This window comes from Stigmatopora argus, chromosome 1 (assembly GCF_051989625.1).
Source record: "Stigmatopora argus isolate UIUO_Sarg chromosome 1, RoL_Sarg_1.0, whole genome shotgun sequence".
Lineage (NCBI taxonomy): Eukaryota > Metazoa > Chordata > Actinopteri > Syngnathiformes > Syngnathidae > Stigmatopora > Stigmatopora argus.
Window position 1 is genome coordinate 13,601,041 of NC_135387.1, and position 19,899 is coordinate 13,620,939.

At 38.8% G+C, this 19,899-nt stretch overlaps 2 protein-coding genes across 2 annotated transcripts; both read right to left on the reverse strand.

The window, feature by feature from the left end:
* Positions 1 to 155: 155 nt before the first annotated feature.
* Positions 156 to 13,284, reverse strand: LOC144073110 (sodium-coupled neutral amino acid transporter 3-like). Its single transcript, XM_077598683.1, has 16 exons — positions 12,881 to 13,284; positions 9,346 to 9,439; positions 8,524 to 8,608; positions 7,496 to 7,611; positions 5,595 to 5,668; positions 5,283 to 5,375; positions 5,129 to 5,210; positions 4,967 to 5,049; positions 4,766 to 4,824; positions 4,553 to 4,690; positions 3,797 to 3,876; positions 3,603 to 3,703; positions 3,317 to 3,441; positions 2,204 to 2,348; positions 2,020 to 2,123; positions 156 to 1,478 (listed from the first exon to the last, which is right to left on the reverse strand). The coding sequence occupies exons 2-16, from the start codon at positions 9,384 to 9,386 to the stop codon at positions 1,374 to 1,376; spliced, it is 1,431 nt and encodes a 476-aa protein (XP_077454809.1). The 5' UTR covers positions 9,387 to 9,439; positions 12,881 to 13,284; the 3' UTR covers positions 156 to 1,373.
* A 3,310-nt stretch (positions 13,285 to 16,594) lies between these two features.
* On the reverse strand, positions 16,595 to 19,333 carry apex2 (APEX nuclease (apurinic/apyrimidinic endonuclease) 2). Its single transcript, XM_077597516.1, has 6 exons — positions 19,085 to 19,333; positions 18,924 to 19,007; positions 18,636 to 18,816; positions 18,416 to 18,559; positions 18,273 to 18,342; positions 16,595 to 17,639 (listed from the first exon to the last, which is right to left on the reverse strand). The coding sequence occupies exons 1-6, from the start codon at positions 19,197 to 19,199 to the stop codon at positions 16,665 to 16,667; spliced, it is 1,569 nt and encodes a 522-aa protein (XP_077453642.1). The 5' UTR covers positions 19,200 to 19,333; the 3' UTR covers positions 16,595 to 16,664.
* Positions 19,334 to 19,899: the final 566 nt, after the last annotated feature.

The following is a 19,899-nucleotide window of genomic DNA, read 5'->3' on the forward strand; positions in this document are numbered from 1 at the left end:
AATTCTTATATTGAGAAAGTTAAAGAATGTCATGAATAAAATGACTTGTTTCAGTCCCATAACCTTTACAAAAATTTACATTTGGCAGGGTATTAGACCATTTTGAATTCTTTAAGTATTTGTGAACTTTACAACAAACTGAAGAAAAAAAATCATTGAAATTTCTTGGGAATATTTTATTTGTGTAAGCCATTAGTCATGTGTTTATTGTAAAAAAAAAAAAGGAAAAAAGTAATAATAATCATTTCAAAAATTAGAAAAACGATTTTTAAAAAATTGATGAACTTTGATATCTGCTGGTTAATGAGTTGTGTCCTAGTTATGTGATCTTTTTATTATTTTTCTGCCATTTAGTCAACTATCCATTGCTTAAGTGTTCTAAAACAGTGGTCCCCAACCACCGGTCCGTGGACCGTTACAGGTCCGTGAGCCACCTGGTGCCGGTCCGTCAGCTTAATAAATATTAAAGTTTTCAATATCGCCCTTCTACTTGAAATGAGAAAAATTGTTATAATAATTAATAATTGCTATTATGCTTGGAATTTTTTTTTTTGCCGTCGTGGACGTTGTTCGTTGAACTGACCCCACCCCCCCACAATTTCGTCTTAATTTTTTTGCCCTTCCCATTAGCCGATCCGTGAGAAAATAGAAAGAGTTTTACCGGTCCTCTGTCAGAAAAAGGTTGGGGACCGCTGTTCTAAAAGCATGAGTATCAATGTTAATTGTTAGCATATATAAATAGTATATGCAGTTGTATCTTAGCATTACGCCAGTAGGACTTGTCTTTTTTGGGGAGGGGGATTTCTTTCGACAGTTATTTGACAGTTCGGAATACGTAAGGTGCCATTTTTCATTTGTTTTATCTTCTAAATGAAAGTTAACTTCATCTGAGAGCTAGAAAGATTTTGATGCAGATTTTTTTTCAACATCTGCTAAAAAGTTCACTGCCGCCATAGAGCAGTCTAAGCAGAGGTTGAACAGGACATATCGAAACACTCCCAAATGAGTCACTCGTATCTCAAGCCACAGCCGAACGTTGCCAAGCCGAGATGGGACGTAAATGACGAGAACTTTGGCAGTGACGTGTTGCTTTTCTGCAGAATTTGAAGTTCCATACCCTCAGTGGAATCCACATGTTTCACACATTTTTTTTCCTAACACACCTTTGCGGGATTATCAAGGAGTATCTCGAGTCAAAGCCAAGGGTGAATTCAGTCACGTGTCTGCGTTCTTCTCCATTTAAGGACCTTCTAGGTCACATTCTTTTCTCAAGGCCAAGATGCCGTGGCCTTCAGAGAACAACACAGGCTAATTTCTAGACGAGGAGGGGCTTGAGTTCACATTTGTCTTATTGCCGAGACCTCGGCGAGCAACTAGTGTCCACCGCCGCTTCGCTTCTCTCCGCTCACCCAGTCCACGCAGATAAACGACAAACTGACCACCATGAAGATGAAGCCCAAAGCGGCAAAGCACGCAGCCTGCAGGAGAAAACAGCGCTTGTGAAATCAAATCAAATCAAAAGCCTTTATTGTCATCATACACAGCTGCGTAGTATAACGAAATTGGTGGTACACGGTCGATTGTTCGCCGGTCTTTTGGTCGCCGATCTTTTGGTCGCCGGTCTTTTGGTCGCCCGGAAGGTAAGTGATAATTACCATTTAAATCGTTGCTCAAATTCCCTAAATACAAACTGTGAATTACTATTTAGTCATACTTGATGCCCTGGTAATTATTAGGCTAAAGAAAAGCTCCAAATTTCCCGGACTTTTATTGTTTTTTGTTGGAGAACTAAAAGACCGGCGACCCAAAGACCGGCGACCAATCGACCGCACACGAAATTGGTGGTGCTACTCCACAAAGTACGTTTTCCCAGTAAAAAAAAAAAAGCAGATGTTCATAAATAACAATAAGACTGAGAAAACAAAACACCAAACTGGAGAGCAAAGAGCCGCTGCACCCGTGCGTGCCGCCATCTTGGATCGTGAATGGCAACTTTTGGACAACGCAGACGGTTTGTACCTGAATTTTGGGCCTGGACAGCAAAGGTTCTTGGTCTTTGGGAACGATTCGTATGTAAAAGATCCCAGGCAGGATGAAGATGAGGCTAGGGGCCGAAGTAGCTCCTGAGGAGATATAAAGAAAGGTCTTTCTTTCACGGAGGACATTCTGAGCAGCGGGGACAAGACAACCAATAAAAACGTACCGATAAGTCCGAAAATGTCTCGGATGGAGGGCACAAAAATGACAAGTAGGTTGACCACAATGAGGAGGAAGAACGCGATGGCGATGTGTCTGGCCCAGTGGAACGGCTTGTCGGGACACAAGATCTGGAGGATGGCCCTGCGGATCTAAGAGAAACAGACTAGAATGCAATTTTTGCTGCCAGCTAAACAAGCACTGAGATAGACCCGCTCCCCAACAGCAGGAACATAACAGACCCACTCAAAAGCCACTATTCTCATAGACAGCAGGCAGGCATAAGATCTTAAAAACGCTCAAATGAAAAATGCGCAAGCCCAGGTGCGTGCAAGAAAATTTTGAACAGGAGGGTAGCTTCAGAGACATGTTTAAATATGATCCAGAAACACACACGGTGATGAAGGGCAACCAAACAAAAGTTGATGAAAAAAAACATAAACAAATGTGAACGAGTTGTGCTGAACATCCAAATAGAGCTGAAAAAAAAGATTGATGCCATTGCCCTCATGGCTCATTTCTCAATCCTCCTCAGTTTACTCTCAATTTGATGGACGAGCTCAGATATTCTCATGAAACCAGCAGGTTGATTTTTGTTCTTCTTGTGGCTTAGTGTAAGCTCGTTTGGCTCATTGACTGCATTTAATGACGGATCGTCAATAACACTGAAACATATTCATTCACGGTTAGTCTTTCCAGTTTAAATGAATCTAGCAACTACTTTTATAAATGGCATGCAAAAAGTTAAATACTATTTAAAAAAAAAATAGTGTTACTTGCTGCCGAGACTAGTCTGTACGTACATCATTCATTTAATGTTGATGAATATTATATTCATTTTTCAATTTATTTTTTAAGGATAAAAAAAATATGAAAAAATAAAATGCTCAATAAAAAAACTAATATTGTAACAATGAGTATATACATATAATCTAGGCCACCTATTGGTGTAGTGGTTAATAATTAAAAAAAGGTCTCAGAAGGTCAACTTTGGAAATGCTGCCCACCATAGTCACTACTGTCCCTGAGAGGGTTAAATTGCTTGTCACTCTGAGTTCTATTTCTTCTGAAAACGGCCGCAACTGAAAGCGTGGACGTAACTTTATAGTAAGACTTTTACCGGGAAGAGAACCACGGGCACAGTCAGCGTGACGGCCACGAGCACGGCCAAGCGCACGCAAAGCATCAGCACGTCGAGGGGGTCAACACGGATGTACGTGTGCAAAAGTTCAGACTCCACGGCACCTGCAGGGGGAAAAAACAAGCAGCCTTTGACGTCCTTTTCAGTCTCGGCCCTCATTCAGTACACTTCAAAATGTAGACCGACTCGAAGGTGAACAACAAGCGGTTCATTCATTTGAACTTATCGTTCACAGCACACCAACAAGTTGATCTTTCAGTCTTACCGAAGAACGTGAGGTAGCCAAAAAGCGCTGTGAGCAGGTACATGACGAACATGGCCAAGATGGAAATGTTGGCGACATTCTGCATACGCTTTTTGGTGGGACTGTGGGGAAGAAGTCAATAATTCATTTCGCTTTATTTAGAAGTGATGAGTTATCACATTGGTAAAATCCAACGGGAAAAAAACGTGACTTACTCTCGCAGTTCCGTGTAGATAGGCAGAACTTCAGGGTGGCAGACAAACGCAAAAGCCAGAATTGGGATGGTATACGCCGTCTGAAAGCACATCATATCAAATTATTGTTACTTTTTATCATGTTGACTACTAATTTACTATATTGACTACTAATTTATTATGCTGACTACTAATTTATTATGTTAACTACTACTACTTATTAATTACATTGACTACTACTTATTATGTTGATTACTTATTATTGTGCACTTTCCCACTTATTTATGTTGTTGACTACTTATTATGTTGACTACGTATTATGTTGACTACTTATTTATTGTTATTATTTATTGAGTATTTATTTGTCTGTTTGGTAGTTGTTGTTATTTGTGCACTTTGTGGTGAAGCTTTAAATCTCATTCTGCTTGTATAATAACAATCAAAGCATTCAATTAAATTAGTGACAACCATCAGCTATTACGATAGGAAAGGTGAGAAAAGTTGCACCTGCATCCACAAATTTTAAAATCACAGAAATTACAAAAAATATCATATACGTACGTATTCATTTTTTTGTTCTTATTGCTGTATTTTTTTTTAAAATCACGATTTTTTTCCCCCCCAATTCAACATTCATGACTGCTGATTTTGTTGTTGACTTTGTGCTGTTGTTCTTGAATAGTAATCACAAAAAGGGAAAATATATTTGGATATTAATTTGTCTTCATGCTGTTCTACTTGCAAAGGCAACTGAAGAAGTGAAACCATTTGGGTCACCTGTGAGTTCATGGTGAATAGCTTGGCATCACAAAAGTCTTCCGCGACTTCTGTAATTGTGCTGTTGTCGGCAACAAGTGTTTCGTTCAGATGAATGTCCTCCAGTGGACACGGGATGTTGAATTTCTTATAGATCACCTGGTGGGGGACGGGAGAATCCCATTCATTCGGAGTTTCGCAGCTCCCCCGATTGGATTGAAAAGTTGGACTCACCGAAATGAGAAAAAACACCATGCATGAAAGAGAGAAGCCGCTTGTATATCCCAGATAACCTGAAGGAGGAAAAAAATGGACTTGACTGAACTTGAGAGTCATTTCAAACAAAAGCTACATAATATGTAAGTTCTGACCACATATGTGCAAGCGAGACCATGAAGGAGGGAGGAAATGTGATGGCCGCTAGTGAAATCGTACCAAGTTGTTTCATGAGGGCAAGGGGAAGGATGATGGCAGCGCTAACAATGATGATCAAGTAGTTTCCATTCAAGAACCACTCCCTGAGACCATACAAATTACAATCAGTGAACTAATGCATGAAGAAGTTGTCTTTGAATTCAACTCATGGTTGACACTCACCCTGTGTTTTCATGCTTGCCAAGAAAAGCCTGAATTACCAGAGGGAGCTCGGATTTGACGATAAAGAGGTAGCTGGACATGGCTGGGAAAACAAAAAGTGGTTCAGTCCGATCCTTCTATTTTTATCGTGAGAGAGCAAATAATGGCGTGCAACCTCCAATGTTGTGTACTGTGATGATGCTCCCCGCCAGAATTTTCCCTGGCGAACCAAATGCTCGGTTGCCAAGCTGCTCGTATGCTCGGATGCCTGGAAAATACTCAAAACGTTACCGAGGCAGCCACCAAATTGCACTGTGCAATGGGGGTGTGCAAACTGGATGATAAGTAAGTCATTAGTAGATTAGTTTGTGTCTGTTGTTAACTTTATTATCCACTGTGGGCCTTGGCAAAGTGGACCACGGGCCGCACGTGGAACCTCCACCGCCATTTGAACACCCCCACTGTCAGATGTGATGAATCCTCCTACCAACAACTCCCGCACTTTTCAGAAGCAGGTGGATTGAATACGCGGAAAGAATAGCAATGAACACCAACAGGATTCTGAAAAACACACACATTTATTTGACTTGATATATAGTATATATAGCGATATGATGCAATGGTATGGTATACTGATTTTGGCAATGATTAATTTTGCTTTTCGTTGACTCATTGGCTCATGTACATATCAGATGTTATTTACCGTTTTATGACTGTGGGCCTAAAGTTTTATCTGTAAATGTGCATTGGAAACCAAAAAATATGAATAACGAGTACGAGTAACTTTATCATTGCTTGTCAAAGTCAACTGTGTTAATTGTGTTTGCACCAAACATACATTTGGCAATTGTTCAACATGTAAAAAAATAAAAAAATGCTATTAACAACAACAGTACTGTGAAACTTCAAGGGATAACTCTCTTTTCTTCCCCCCTCCCCCTGCTGCCACACGAATGATCCTTGGATCTGCTGGCTATATTTAACTCCTTAAATCTGATTTAGGGAAGCTGTGTACGTGCACACACTTGCATTAGAGCTCATTGTTTAATACAATTCCTCCAAAGTACAAGCTACATGCTGCAGAACATATATTTTGCGTGTTACATGTACCCCGCCTACGAACACACCCGCACGTCATGCATTTCTTTTGCTCTTTATAAGTGCTGTGTTATTTTAAATGTAAACCTGGAAGTAGTATTGTGGAATTAGATCTAATGAAAATCTCTATCCTAGTACGTATAAGTACAGCATTAGTGCATTCGATCTAATGCCACAATAGTACAGTGGTACCTCGACATACGAGCACCTTGACATACGAGCATTTCGAGAGTAAAATTTCGAGCAAATAATTATCTCTAGATACGAGAAAATTTTTGAGATACGAGAAAGCCAGGTGGCCAAGACATGAGAGGCTGTTTATCATTGTAGCGTCTTTTATGCCGCATCTCTTTCGTGTATAACAGATATCTACGAGCACTGGGCGGAGAGTTGCATTTTTTTCAGTGTTTTTTTCCGTCACTCAGCGCGAATGCCGGAGCGATCGCTAATACAAGGAGTATAGTATATTACTTCTCGTTGGCTGCGCATAAGAACATCAGGGGCACTGTCTCTCTCCCCTGCAACTCCTCGTGTAATATCTTTGGTCGCAACTATACCTCTTTGTAATGTCTCTGCGAGCACTGGGCGGAGCGTTGCATTTTTTCAGTGTTTTTCCCCCCCTTAGCCTGTTAGCTCCCGTTAGCGGAGCGATCGCTAATTCAAGACTACTTCTCGTTGGCAAGTGGTTGTGCGTTATCCTATTGTGAGGACATTTGTGTGCATCATTTTCGGAATATTTTGAAGGGAATACAACAGCAAACAGCCCATCGATAGCGAACGTGAGGTTGGAGGCGGGGCAAACAGCCAACCCGGCCAGGAGAAGGTATAAAAATGTAAAACAAAATTAGAATTATGTTTAGTGTAAGGTTAGATTAAACTTATTTTTGATTGTCTGCATCGAAATCCAAGTTCATTTACATTTGTTTATGTTATATTATGATTCACCGGTGCAAAAAGTAATATTAAACCACTAGTTATGTGTTACTTTGTTAATAGAATGGCGATTAGAAGAAATAAAACATTTTTTTCCAATCTAATATCCTGTTCTTGGTGTTTTTTTTCAGAATATTGGAACGAATTAATTTGTTTTTAGTTCATTTCAATGGGAAACGTTCGTTCGAGTTACGAGAATATCGACATACGAGCGCAGTCCCGGAACGAATTAAGCTTGTATCTCGAGGTACCACTGTAAAGTGTTCACTCCTTGTTAGAACTCGGCGATGAGTAGAGCAGGTGAGGCAGGTCTCTTTGATGATGTTTAGGGTTATAGCTTTTGTGGGCCATACTTACATAAAAAGAAGGATTCCAGTGTTGGACATGGCAAAGGCCAATCCCAGAATTCCACTGCCCATTATGGCGTTGCTGAGGTTGAAAATGGACATTCCGAATGAAGTCTTCCCTTCAAACTGCACCGAGTGGACACCAGACACAAAAGTAAGGGATCCAGTAATATATATCACTAATTAGTTTAAAAGTGGGGCTATATATATATATATATATATATATATATGTATATGTATATGTATATGTATATGTATATGTATATGTATATGTATATGTATATGTATATGTATATGTATATGTATATGTATATGTATATGTATATGTATATGTATATGTATATGTATATGTATATGTATATGTATATGTATATGTATATGTATATGTATATGTATATGTATATGTATATGTATATGTATATGTATATGTATATGTATATGTATATGTATATGTATATGTATATGTATATGTATATGTATATGTATATGTATATGTATATGTATATGTATATGTATATGTATATGTATATGTATATGTATATGTATATGTATATGTATATGTATATGTATATGTATATGTATATGTATATGTATATGTATATGTATATGTATATGTATATGTATATATGTATATAAATGATGTATATACACATATGTATATACATCATTTTTTTAAATTGTCTTACTCCTACAGAAAAAACAATGTATTGATGGGCAGATTCATTTATGGGACTTTTCTTTGGCTTGCTCAATGGGTACAATGAATTACAGGAAAACATCTGACTGGTTTAAAAGACTTAATCATTTTGTATTAGTGACAGTTAAAAGAAAGGAATTACAATGCCTGGCAAACAAAACATGAATTTAAAGAATATCTGCAGTATAGGAGCAAAATTATCTGATACATGATGCCTACTAACGTTGCATAAAATTTCTCACTAGACTTTGACTTAGCATGCAATTTTTTTCAAAATGATTCTATTAAACCAGCTTGGCAATTAATCTGTCTGACCCATGTGAAAGACTAAAACAACTCACATCTGTGAAGTGTGTTTCTTTTTTGGCACCAATTTTATGCGGGAGGAATTCGTCATGTTCAGCCATGGCGTCCAGCCCATCAAAGCTACAATGCAAATAAAGGACATGGTGAACACGCCTGCGGAGGGGCTAATAAAAATAACGGCAGTTTGTAAGCGGATCTGTGAAAGAGCTTTTATGACTTTTATCAACAAGAATCTGTTTGACTTTGGTTGGTTGACCTTTCTTTTTGTTTGCGACTTCCCTCCATCCAGTTCACGCTCATCTAATGATTACATCCCACTGACATCCGATAGCCCCCATTCAATGATCAATCAATAGGGTTTAAAAACAAATAAATATGAATGAATTATGTGTAATTCAGTGTCTTGCCCGAGTACACCCTAGCAGCAAACAGGTGCAGGATTGGAACTGCCAACCCTTCAGACACTATAACAGTCAAGCCAAAGTCTCACTCTGTGCATAACTATATGGTTGTATATAAAAGGTCTATAATTTCACAGTAAAGACAGTGTCTTTTTCATTTAAATATAATCTTTTCGGATTCATCTTGGCCAACATGTCAGAAACTTTGATTATCCTGACTGGCGCGGTCACATTTGGTTGAGGCGCCTCCACAAATGTTTTTCTTCCTGTTAGAAGCATGTATATATTGTGGTTTTATCTTATCATAAGAAGGCGGAAACGCTTCATTTGGGAATTTTCGAACAAAGACATGTAAAAGTGAGATTACAATGATCCATTCGGTGAAAGCATATAACTTTGTGTCATTTTTGTCCGTTGTTTGTGGTGTTTTGTTCTCTATTTATGTGTAAATCTTACCCGTCTTCTCGACTGTAGCCGTTAATTTTCTGAAGCTCCATTCTAATGCAGAGCGGAGGTGGATTTGGTGGACTGATTAAATCCTCTGCGAGCTCTAAGGGCAGAAAAACAGACTCATTTAATTTAGGACACTTCCTGTAATCCTATATAGAGGCAGCCATTATTTAGGCATGCTTAGCTTTAGATGGGATTCTTTTAACACTGCATGAGTTTCCGTCCAACCCAACGTGGATGCAGTATAATATGCACAAAAAGAGAAAGAAATATTGCATTAATGACAGTAATTTCCAGGGTAAGGAATTTCTTATGAATCCTGAAAATATCATATCCATTTTTGTATAATTTTATAATATTTATCAATATTGTAGTCTGCCAAGATTCAATTTTTACTCCTTTCTATTTACAGATTTACACATTTTGCCTAGAGCAATACAATATTAAAAGAAATGGACATTTTAAACAATTTTGTTAGTGAAGTATTTCTCGTGAGAAAAATGGAATCTCTAGAAGATGACGACGTTGATCGATGGTTTGTTTAACCAATTGATTTTAAATCCAGATTGATATTATTACACAAAAAGCCAAATGTATTGCATTGCAGTAAAGTTTATAATGTAAAAAATTCTGAAATTCTACACAATTTCTTGTATTTATTTTAATACGTTGTAAGATTTTGACCCCTAAAATAATCCAGAGACACTTTTGTTAAATGTTAATGTTAAATCTGAAAAGGCACCATAAACTGAAGTCAAGTCTCTTGTGCAGGCCATCGTCAACGATATTTTCTCAATTTGCTTTGGGCCAATAAAAACGGGGAAGCGGGCCGTAGTTTGGACACCGCTGAGACAAAGCATTTGAAAAAAGTCACGTGAAGACCCTTTCTGAACCCTGGACATAACAAAGCAAGACTTGGGCTTGAAGAATTGACAACTATTGCGAACAAGAAACAACAAAAATGCCACGAGTCAGGTTGCCGCGGGGTCACACAACAGACACAGCTAGGAGGAAAAGAGTCTTGGTCTACAATCATGCCACAGGGTCATGAGATACTTCCTCAGTCCGCAGGTCACACACGCCCTCAGAATTCTCACATGTGACCCCAAAGCACACATTTATACAAGACATTGTGGTACATTCCACAGTCTTTTTCCTTCCACTCCCACACTCGTCACAAAAGATGACTGTTGACATCGAGTGAGTCTCAAGACAGGAACGCACACTGAATGGCTTCTTGCCTGAATTATTCTATCCCAAATAATATCAACTGATTTGTGTTATATGCTCTTTTTTATTTAAGTTAGATACGCAAGTTTTCCAAGCATGTGAATGTCAAAAGCTGAGATAATATGACTTTTATGGAATGTATCCAGGCTTCAAGATGGAAGAATCTGGGAAGCCTGGTTAACTTGAAACTGTTTATATACACATCAGGTTGACCTTTTACTTTTCACACAGGAAATCAAACTTCTTGAAAGTGAATGGAATTTACAGTAAGTTTTTGCCTCTGTTTATATCAAACAAATCCTCGACCACAAACCCCCTTTTTCCCATAATAACTTTTAAGCGAGTATTGAGATCGTCTAATGAGAAGTCAAAGGATATTAAAAGGTAAGAGAAGGCGATTCAATTACTACGGGAATATCGAGTCTTCATAGCGCTCCGGAATGAGGGTACTCGGATGTTTGGTCGCCGGATGTTTGGTCGCCGGACGTTTGGTCGCCCGGAAGGTTAATGATAAGTACCATTTAAAATTGTTGCTCAAATTCCCTAAATACAAACTGTGAATTATTATTTTGTCATACTTAATGCCCTATTAATTATAAGGCTAAAGAAAAGCTCCAAATTTCCCGTACTTTTATTGTGTTTTGTTGGTGAACTTGTTAAGACCCTGACTGACGTACCTTCTTAAAGGGACAACGCATGTACATACAAACTCTTATACACTCACACGTCCGCTCAGTGAAACTGCTCAGGGCCCTTATTGGCTTTGATTGATGCGTAGACCGTGTTGTTTTACCTTGTTTGGTACTCAGACGTTTGGGTCCGGGCGACCAAACGTCCGGTCACGAGGAAGGAGAGGGTGTCACAAATATGAATGTGCTTTATCTAACATGAAATGAAATTGGGGTCCGGAGGCCGAGAGGTTATCTCGTCGGCTTTACAGTTCTGGGGTCGAGGGTTAGATCCCACGTTGGTCCTCACTGTGTGGAGTTTGCATGTTCTTCCCGGGCTTGTGTGGGTTTTTTTTCTGGGCACTGCGTTCCTTCCACATCCAAAATATGCAGAGTAGGCTGGTTGAATACTCTAAATTTCCCCTGGGTATGAGTGTGGGCGTGAATGGTTGTCCATCTGCAATTGGCTGGCCAACGATTAAGGGTGTCCCCCGCCTGGAATGGCCTGAATTCGTAAAAAGTGTGGCTAAAATTGGTAAGGGTGCATCACGAGCTGCAGTGAAATAAGTAATGTACTGACATGGTGTGAAAAACCACACATTGACAGTGGGAAGTGATTTCTCAGTAAGAAACAAAAAAGCCACATTACAGGTATATTGACCAAAAAAAATCATCTATGGTTGGAGAAGAAAAATTTAAATGGAACTGTTTAGCCATAATAAGCCTCACAAAGGCTGCCATGGAGCAGTTGTTTTTGGATGAGAAAAATTTCCCAACTTTGAAATGTGGGGCCTGTTTTGCTTCTGGAGGGACTGGTGTGCTTGGCAGAAAAAATCTGACATCATGAAGAAGGAACATATGATTCTATCAGCTATTTGTTTCTAAGATATTAAAGTACAAAAAGGGAAAAAAGATTGGTCATTCCCTGCTATGTAGTTCCCCAAATGTGACCTCTCCGATCCCCTCCAGGTTCCTTTTTCAACCTTGAAACAATCACCCTCATCAGAGAAGGATTTATAATCAGACAAATTACATTTTCATCAGTTAATTTCTGTCCTCAAGCAGAAACGACAAAACCTCAATGAGCAGAATACTCTTGTAAGTCATTTTCATTTGGGCGAGAGAAGAGAGAACATCCGCAATATCCACCAAAAAGCAGAACAATTGAAACTGACTCACCCCAAAAATGTACTACGTTTCTAGGAAAAATAATGAACACTGGATAGTCATGTTACAGTGCCTCTGTGTCCAATCTCTTTTGACTGGTAGGGGCTTGCAGCGAATGATTGCTTCCAACCCTCCCAGTCAAAATGGATTGGATGCCTATCATCATTCATGGCAGGCAATCAGTTCATTTTATTTTCACCTTTCTGGAACAATGAAGGAAAATAATCTACAAAAATGTGTAGTAGTGGTATCTTTTTAAGTGTTAAATTGAACACTAATACACATGGCCTGAAAAGTTGAAATAGAAGCTGCATGAAAGAATTATATGAGAACACCCAAGACAACTCGTTTGTGTTCAGCATCGCTTAGCACATGGTGCCGTCTGATGCAAGACCGGCTCACTATTGACAATTACTGCCTCTCCTCCCTTTCCTCGAATGTACTACACACTTCTCACACAGGAAACTGGTACTTACCCAGGTGTGAAGGAACTTCTTTCCACAAATACAAGTCCTGCAAAGAATCCTGGTTTTCCTTCACTGTTCTTAAACTAGTACTGTGTAATTACTATGCCTTACTCCCTCCAGAGTTGCTTGGTCGCAATGGGAGGAGAGAGTGAGGGAGATTATCAGAGGGGAGGGAATGAGGAGTAAAGGGAACACCCACAGTTAACCCTTTGCTAAACCACAGGTAATGTTCCCGACAGGTGTTGTCACAGCGTGAAACGGACACGCCCTAAAGGACTGACGCTCGGGGCTCCAGGCCGTCATCGCGTACATGGGAATATAAGTGCAGACACATTGCCTTGCCGTTGGCCCGTAGAAAAGCAGAGAGTTGAGTGGCAAAACGGGTGTCACCTGAGCTGGGCTTTGTTGCAGCATGAGTGGAACACAAGCTGGAAGTCACACTGATGCTATATTGGTTAAGTAGATAAGGTAGATAAGTGCTTTCCTAAGGCCGACAGCATGTGATCGTGCTTAGAGTGGAAACAGTGGGCGAGTTATCATGTAAGTCTTTAAAGCACACACGAAAGGAGGGCGGGCAGGATGAGCGTACTGTACTGCATGGCACTGCACTGTAGAAGTGGGAAGTGGAATTTTTCAGCCAGATACTAATTGCTTTAATCAGTAGTATAAAATCACAAAAGCTAATAGCTGTTATTTGGAACACTGTTCAAATTTTTGTGATTCCACAATGTCAAAATATTTGAGCGTCAAAAAATGATCAGAAATGTTTTTTTCTCAGTTTTTCTTTCCAAAAGATAGATGGAATGGATGAAAACAGGATATTTTCTATTGCCATTTTCTAAAGAAATAATATAAAAAACAACAACAATACTTTTCTTAGCCTTGAAATATCAGTCTAATTTTTTAATATAATGGGTAATAATTATCAACCTAAAATCTCAGTTTAAGTCAATTAACAATACATATTTGTTGATCTGCCCCAAAAATATTTTTTCTCAGCATAAAAAAATATTTGTTTGAATGTCATTATCTGTTGTTAAGATTTGTTAATACGTTTTAAAAAAATGTAATTGAGCCAATTTTTTTCAGGTACTTTTTGGCACACATAATATATACTTATGCTTATGTTTATGCTTATGCTTGTGCTTGTGGTTATGCTTGTGCTTATGCTTATGCTTGTGCTTATGCATATGCTTGTGCTTATGCATATACTTGTGCATATACTTGTGCATATACTTGTGCTTATGTTTATGCTTATACTTGTGCTTATGTTTATGCTTATACTTGTGCTTATGTTTATGCTTATACTTGTGCTTATGTTTATGCTTATACTTGTGCTTATGTTTATGCTTATACTTGTGCTTATGTTTATGCTTATACTTATGCCTATATACTTATCCTTGTACAGTTCAAACAAATAGCTGTACTATATGGAGTATTTTAAGAAAGTTACTTGATGAAGTAGTATCCCTTGCCTATGTCGTAGGGGCAGTATTTGATTGACAGATGACGGTTTAACAAGGCGTGTTTTGAAACATTCAGAGAAAAGAGAGTATTTTTTTAAGACATGAAGTCCATATATATTGAACGGTTTGTTAAAATCTTTTGGTCCTTGTAATGAGAAACTGACACAAGTGGATTGACTTTCCTTCAGCTCACTTCTTGGCGGTAAGATTTCAGTTGACTGATAAAGTTCCAAGATAGTGACATGGGAGTTAAGTCTTTACGCCCAAGAAACGCCCCTTTTCTTTATCTCAGTATGCCACTAATCCTTCACCGGAACTTGCGCCGCCACAATAAGTCCCAGAATAACACCTATAGGTATATTTTGCATTCACATAGTTAAGTGGTTTACCTCCATAAATTACCCTCTTACATTTTCAAAACGAGTCCCATTCTTGTACCTACTATAGACTATTCAAAATTCTATCCAATGAGAGAAGAGACTATAGGCAAATGGGCCTGATGATGCAACATCAGCTGTCTGTCCCAGCACATGCCATTAACTCAATAGAGCCCTGGGAGTCAGATGATCAGGATTTTTCTATAATAGACAGCTGTTGAAACCTCACATGTGGTCTTTGGCTTCATGACCACACATAGTTATCGTTTGTCTTACAGATGAATGGTTCATAACATGGGTCCCATCGAACCTAGGGGTTAGTACAGGGGTGGGCAAACTATTCCACAAAGGGCCACAGTGGGTGCAGGTTTTCATTCCAACCTATTGAGAGGTCACCTTTTCACCAATCTGGTGTCCTACAAGTGCAATCAGTGGATTGCAGTCAGGTGCTTCTTGTTTTCTGCAGAAATCTCATTGGTTCAACTGTCTGTGCTATATCGGTTGGAACAAAAACCTGCACCCACAGCGGCCCTCCAGGACCGGTTTGCCCATACCTGGGTTAGTAACACTCGCAGAACCTATTTTTTCATATGGTAACTAACGGTACTCTAAACCAGTGTGAGCGTTTGCCGGGTAAATTGACATAGACCAGCTTTTGGATTATTTTGCACTCAATCCACAAGCTTTATTCTATTTCCTTTAATTGCTAATTACCCATTTGACAAGAGGCAAAACTGGTTTGCTTGGTGGAGGGTTGGCTCGTGCTTGGTATGCTGAAGCACAAAAGACATTGTGGGCAATCTTCAAGAACACAGCTTCACTGTTCCAGTATTTCAGTATTCCAGTATTGACTCAGTCTACTGAATTTCACAAAAACGCATTCCACAATTTTTAACACTACAAAAATAGGGTGGGATGCAAGGCTACAACAATAGAATTAGGATGGTAGACAGGAGAAACAGACTATGGTGTGGAAATTTGGGAGTAGCCTTTACTCGTAAAGGGAAAAAACATTTGCGGCAATTTCTTTTTTTAATTGTAAATTTGCACTGTTGTAATGTTTTTGTATAAAATTCATGCTTGTTTGTTTTTATCCCTTTGAACACATAAATTGTATCATAATTTTGTTCACTGTTCGGAATTGGAAAAAAATGCTTTTTTTGACTAATTCCAAAGGCATATATATACAGGGTGTCCCAAAAAAATGTATGCACATTAAAAATAATTGTAAACGTGGTGTTTAATTAGAATTTTATCATTTCAAAAGTGTGAGAATATTTACAAGTATCATTTTTTTGTCTTTTCGTGCATTTTGACTACTTTATTTTAAATAATTGTAAATAGCTAATAAATATACTTTTTGTGTGCACCCAAATACCAAGAGAATTGTTTAATAATGTGTGGGATTCTATTGTTTGGCGTTGTCAGCAGTGCCTGGATCAAAGAGAACAAGCAGTGAAAAACAGAAAAATGATACTTGTAAATATTCTCACACTTTTGAAATAATAAAATTATCATTAAACACCACGTTTACAATTATTTTTAGTGTGCATACATTTTTGGGGGACACCCTGTATGTGTGTATGTGTATATGTATGTATATATATGTATATATATGTATATATATATATATATATATATATATATATATATATGTATATATAGTATATATATATGTATATATAGTATATGTATATATGTATATATAGTATATGTATATATGTATATGTAGTATATATATGTATATATAGTATATGTATATATAGTATATGTATATATAGTATATGTATATATATGTATATGTAGTGTATATATATATGTATATATACATACATATAGATTAATGAAACCTTAGTTGCAAGACACAATTTTATTCAGAGTAATGGGGAAAAAAAAGTCACAGTAAAAAATGAAATGGATGGAAAGTGTAGTCTATTTTTTCTATTGTAGTCATTTGCCTTTGTCAACCCATGCAAAGAAGTTACAGCGAGCCTCTGGGTTGGCAGCATGACCTTGAGGGCGGGAGTACACAAAAAATTGCCGGCCTACATTTGGCCCCTCTTTCTTGACAGTTCGCAATACGCAGGGCTCTCCGTGAACTTTACAGGCCGGCGGCGGAGGCGGCCCATGAAGGATGGACTTCCAGAAGCCTAACGATGCTCCCTTGTCGCCATGTGGGTTGGATGTGGCCGTATTCAAATGTTTGCTTCCTGTGTCCTGCTGGTCTCGGGAGGTACTCATTTGTGACGTGACATCCGCTGAAATCTCCGTGAGCTCATTCCTTACAGGGGATGCTTTGAGGGTTTTTTGGCAGGCGGCGGGTTTAAAAAAGGCAAGAAGGTTGCTCTGTGGCTTTGAAGTTGTTTTAAGTGTCTTGGCTTTTTTGGCTGTCTGCTGAACAGACTCTCTGTTCATGACTCGCTTGGTACCTGACACATTTATATTCTCCCTCCGCTCGCCTTCTTCCTGAGATCCAGGGAGTGCTTCCTTCCCCTCAGTGCGACATGACTTTTGGTCCACTTTAATCAGAAAGCGTGAGAGTTTCTGCTGCTTGCCGGCAAACTCTGGTAGGTGGCAGGTGGCGAGAGGGGGTGGCTTGGAGCTGGGCAGCAGAGCGCACCGGAGGGACCCCCACACGGGACAGTGATCCGAGCCCTCCAACTCCGGCATGATGTCGGCCGCCACAAACTGCTCTGTGGCCAGCTGACAGTCGGCAAAGATGTAGTCGATACGCGTCCCGTAGTTGGTGCGGCGAGCTCCCGTGAGGGTGGACCAGCACGTGAAAGCACCGGTGCGGTTCGGGTGGAAATGGCGAAATGTGTCGACGAACATGCCTCGGGTTGGAATGTCGTCTGACGTTGGTGTTCTGTTGTCCTTTAAAAAAATGTTCAGCCATTTCCTGCCAGGGTTTTGCTCAAAGTCATCCTGAGGTATGATAGGAAGACAATTCATAATCAATTACCGCCACTTTCTGTAGCTTTCACCTACTGGCATTTTTTTAAACGTCAACTACATATAGACGCACAAGCATGTGAAGGTATGGCCACTAGATGGTGCCCGAGCGTCTGCATTGGGAAAAGTGTAATTTTACGCTGCAGCTGCATCCATCCATTTTTAACATTGGCCCTTTTTGTTTTAAATCAATATTTTAATAACATTTAAATTACTTCTAAAATGTACAATTATCATTTTTTCAGTTGCGTTAAAATTATTTCTTATCTTTGCATGGCACATAAAACTGCTAATTGAATGGGTGTGTAGACTTTTTACAGCTTCCAGACAACCCAATACTACCTCTTAAAAATGGTGAATAATAATGAAACTAATTATAGTAAAATTCAGATGTGCCACAGGAAATAATACCTTATGAAAAATGTAGAATTTGTTGTGAATAAACATTTTAGCAGGAGAGTTTAAAGATTACATCACAACATCATTAAACATTTCCCCAATTTCAGCATGAACACTTTTTTGTGGTGTAATGGAAAAATTTCAATGTCAAACATTAATGGGCATTGGGTTAGTTAAAGCTCCCTTTCAATCAAATCATGTACTTACAATTTCATTTGGGTCACAGTGGTCTATCGGCCGATGAGAGGTATTTACATCCCCTAAAACAATCACAGAGCTGGGAAAGAAAAGAATGGAAATTAGAAATTTGTATCAGGTGAAGCTAGTGAGCGTGAGATGCCTTCTTGTACCTCCCGTTTTTCAGCAAATCCTCGGCACGTGCCTGAAGTAGCTTGTAGAACTGCAGTTTGAAGTCTTTTCGCTCAGGCTTTTCTGGATCAGCTCGCGGGCAGTACACATTTATTACAGTAAGAGTTTGGGTTTTGTTCAAACACCTGCAAGGACAAATAACAACAGTAATTAGACTTGAAAATCACCTGAAAAACTGTAGAATAACAGAGATGCTCTTACTGCACTTTGTGTTGCGTGACGACTGCTCGCCCTTCGTTATCCAAAAGATGCAGCTCCTCGTCAGTAAACCCAGACTGGTTACCATAGCAACCAATTGCCCCCTTGTGATTGGTCAACACACCAGTGAGACCCTCTTCAGCAGCAAAAGGCGTGGCAGTGTTCTTGCAGTAAGTGGCGACACCTTCACACAGCAAGTATTAAGAGACAATGAAGAGGCTATTCATTGATTACATTTTTTTCTAATTAAAATTTTAAAATAACTACATGACAGTGTGTTTGCAATAAAACCTGAGTAGCCACTGCGCCCTCGGCTGAAACTGAAATAAGAGGTGTAGCCCTCAACGATGGCGATCCTCTCATCGAGCAGGTCTCCTATGAGTGATAGGGAATAAATATCAAGCAAAAGAAATGTACAGTAAAATGAGCCCTCGTGTTTTCTCTCCACTTACTTGTCACTTTGGTCTCCTGCACACATATAATATCCGCATCCAGTGCATCGAGTGTCTTTTTGATTTCGCATTTGAACGTTCGTATACCATTTATGTTCCAAGTGGCTATCTTCATTGTGTAAATACTTGAAAAATATATATTTAACCACCTTGTTCAGGGAGAGTGGAAGCAGCAGTCTTTGTAACTAGTGGAGCCCTATCGCTCAGGCTCGGAAGTAAACAGGAAGACGAAGAAGCTAAAAAAGGAAGTGTATTTCTTTGACGCTAATCGGATACATAAATAATATATTCTTTCATAAATAAGATTAGTCATTTAATATATTTTTTAAACTTGTTGAATAGATTTTTAAGGCTACCTTCACCATAAACGTAAAAAATATCTCGCTTGTACTCTGGTGAAATGATTACGTCAATCTCGCCGCCATCTTAGACGTGGCAAAGTGCCATTCTTCCAGTTAGAAGCTAGCTTTGTCCCCCAGACAAAATTTAATTGAATTGCATTGAATCCCTTTATTGTCCTTATATAAGTACAATGAGATTTAAAGCTTCAACATAAAGTGCACACATACATAAGTAGTGAGAAAAAAATGTATATGTACAACAAAAATGAATTCAATTCTCTCCTTCTGAACTTTTTGGAAAAAAGTGTTTTAAAACCAAAAACATAAATAAAAATAAAAATGGATTACTATAGTATGTGAAAAAAACAATTCTTCAACCTAGCATATGTGTATAGTAAATGAATGCCTCATCTCTAAAACACTGTGTTAAACCTTCCTCAGTGAATGCGGCCGAGCGGGTGTATTATCCTATCT

Excerpts from the sequence above, each read along its gene's own strand:
- apex2 (XM_077597516.1), bottom strand. The coding sequence starts at position 19,199 with ATGAAGATAGCCACTTGGAACATAAATGGTATACGAACGTTCAAATGC. Across the intron at positions 18,560-18,635 it reads GTCACGCAACACAAAGTGCA|GTGTTTGAACAAAACCCAAA; the intron begins GTAAGAGCATCT and ends TTGTCCTTGCAG. Across the intron at positions 18,343-18,415 it reads GATTTGCTGAAAAACGGGAG|CTCTGTGATTGTTTTAGGGG; the intron begins GTACAAGAAGGC and ends TTTCTTTCCCAG.
- LOC144073110 (XM_077598683.1), bottom strand. The coding sequence starts at position 9,386 with ATGGAGCTTCAGAAAATTAACGGCTACAGTCGAGAAGACGG. Across the intron at positions 5,669-7,495 it reads ACTGGAATCCTTCTTTTTAT|AATCCTGTTGGTGTTCATTG; the intron begins GTAAGTATGGCC and ends TGTGTTTTTCAG. Across the intron at positions 5,376-5,594 it reads GAAAAGTGCGGGAGTTGTTG|GCATCCGAGCATACGAGCAG; the intron begins GTAGGAGGATTC and ends AGTATTTTCCAG.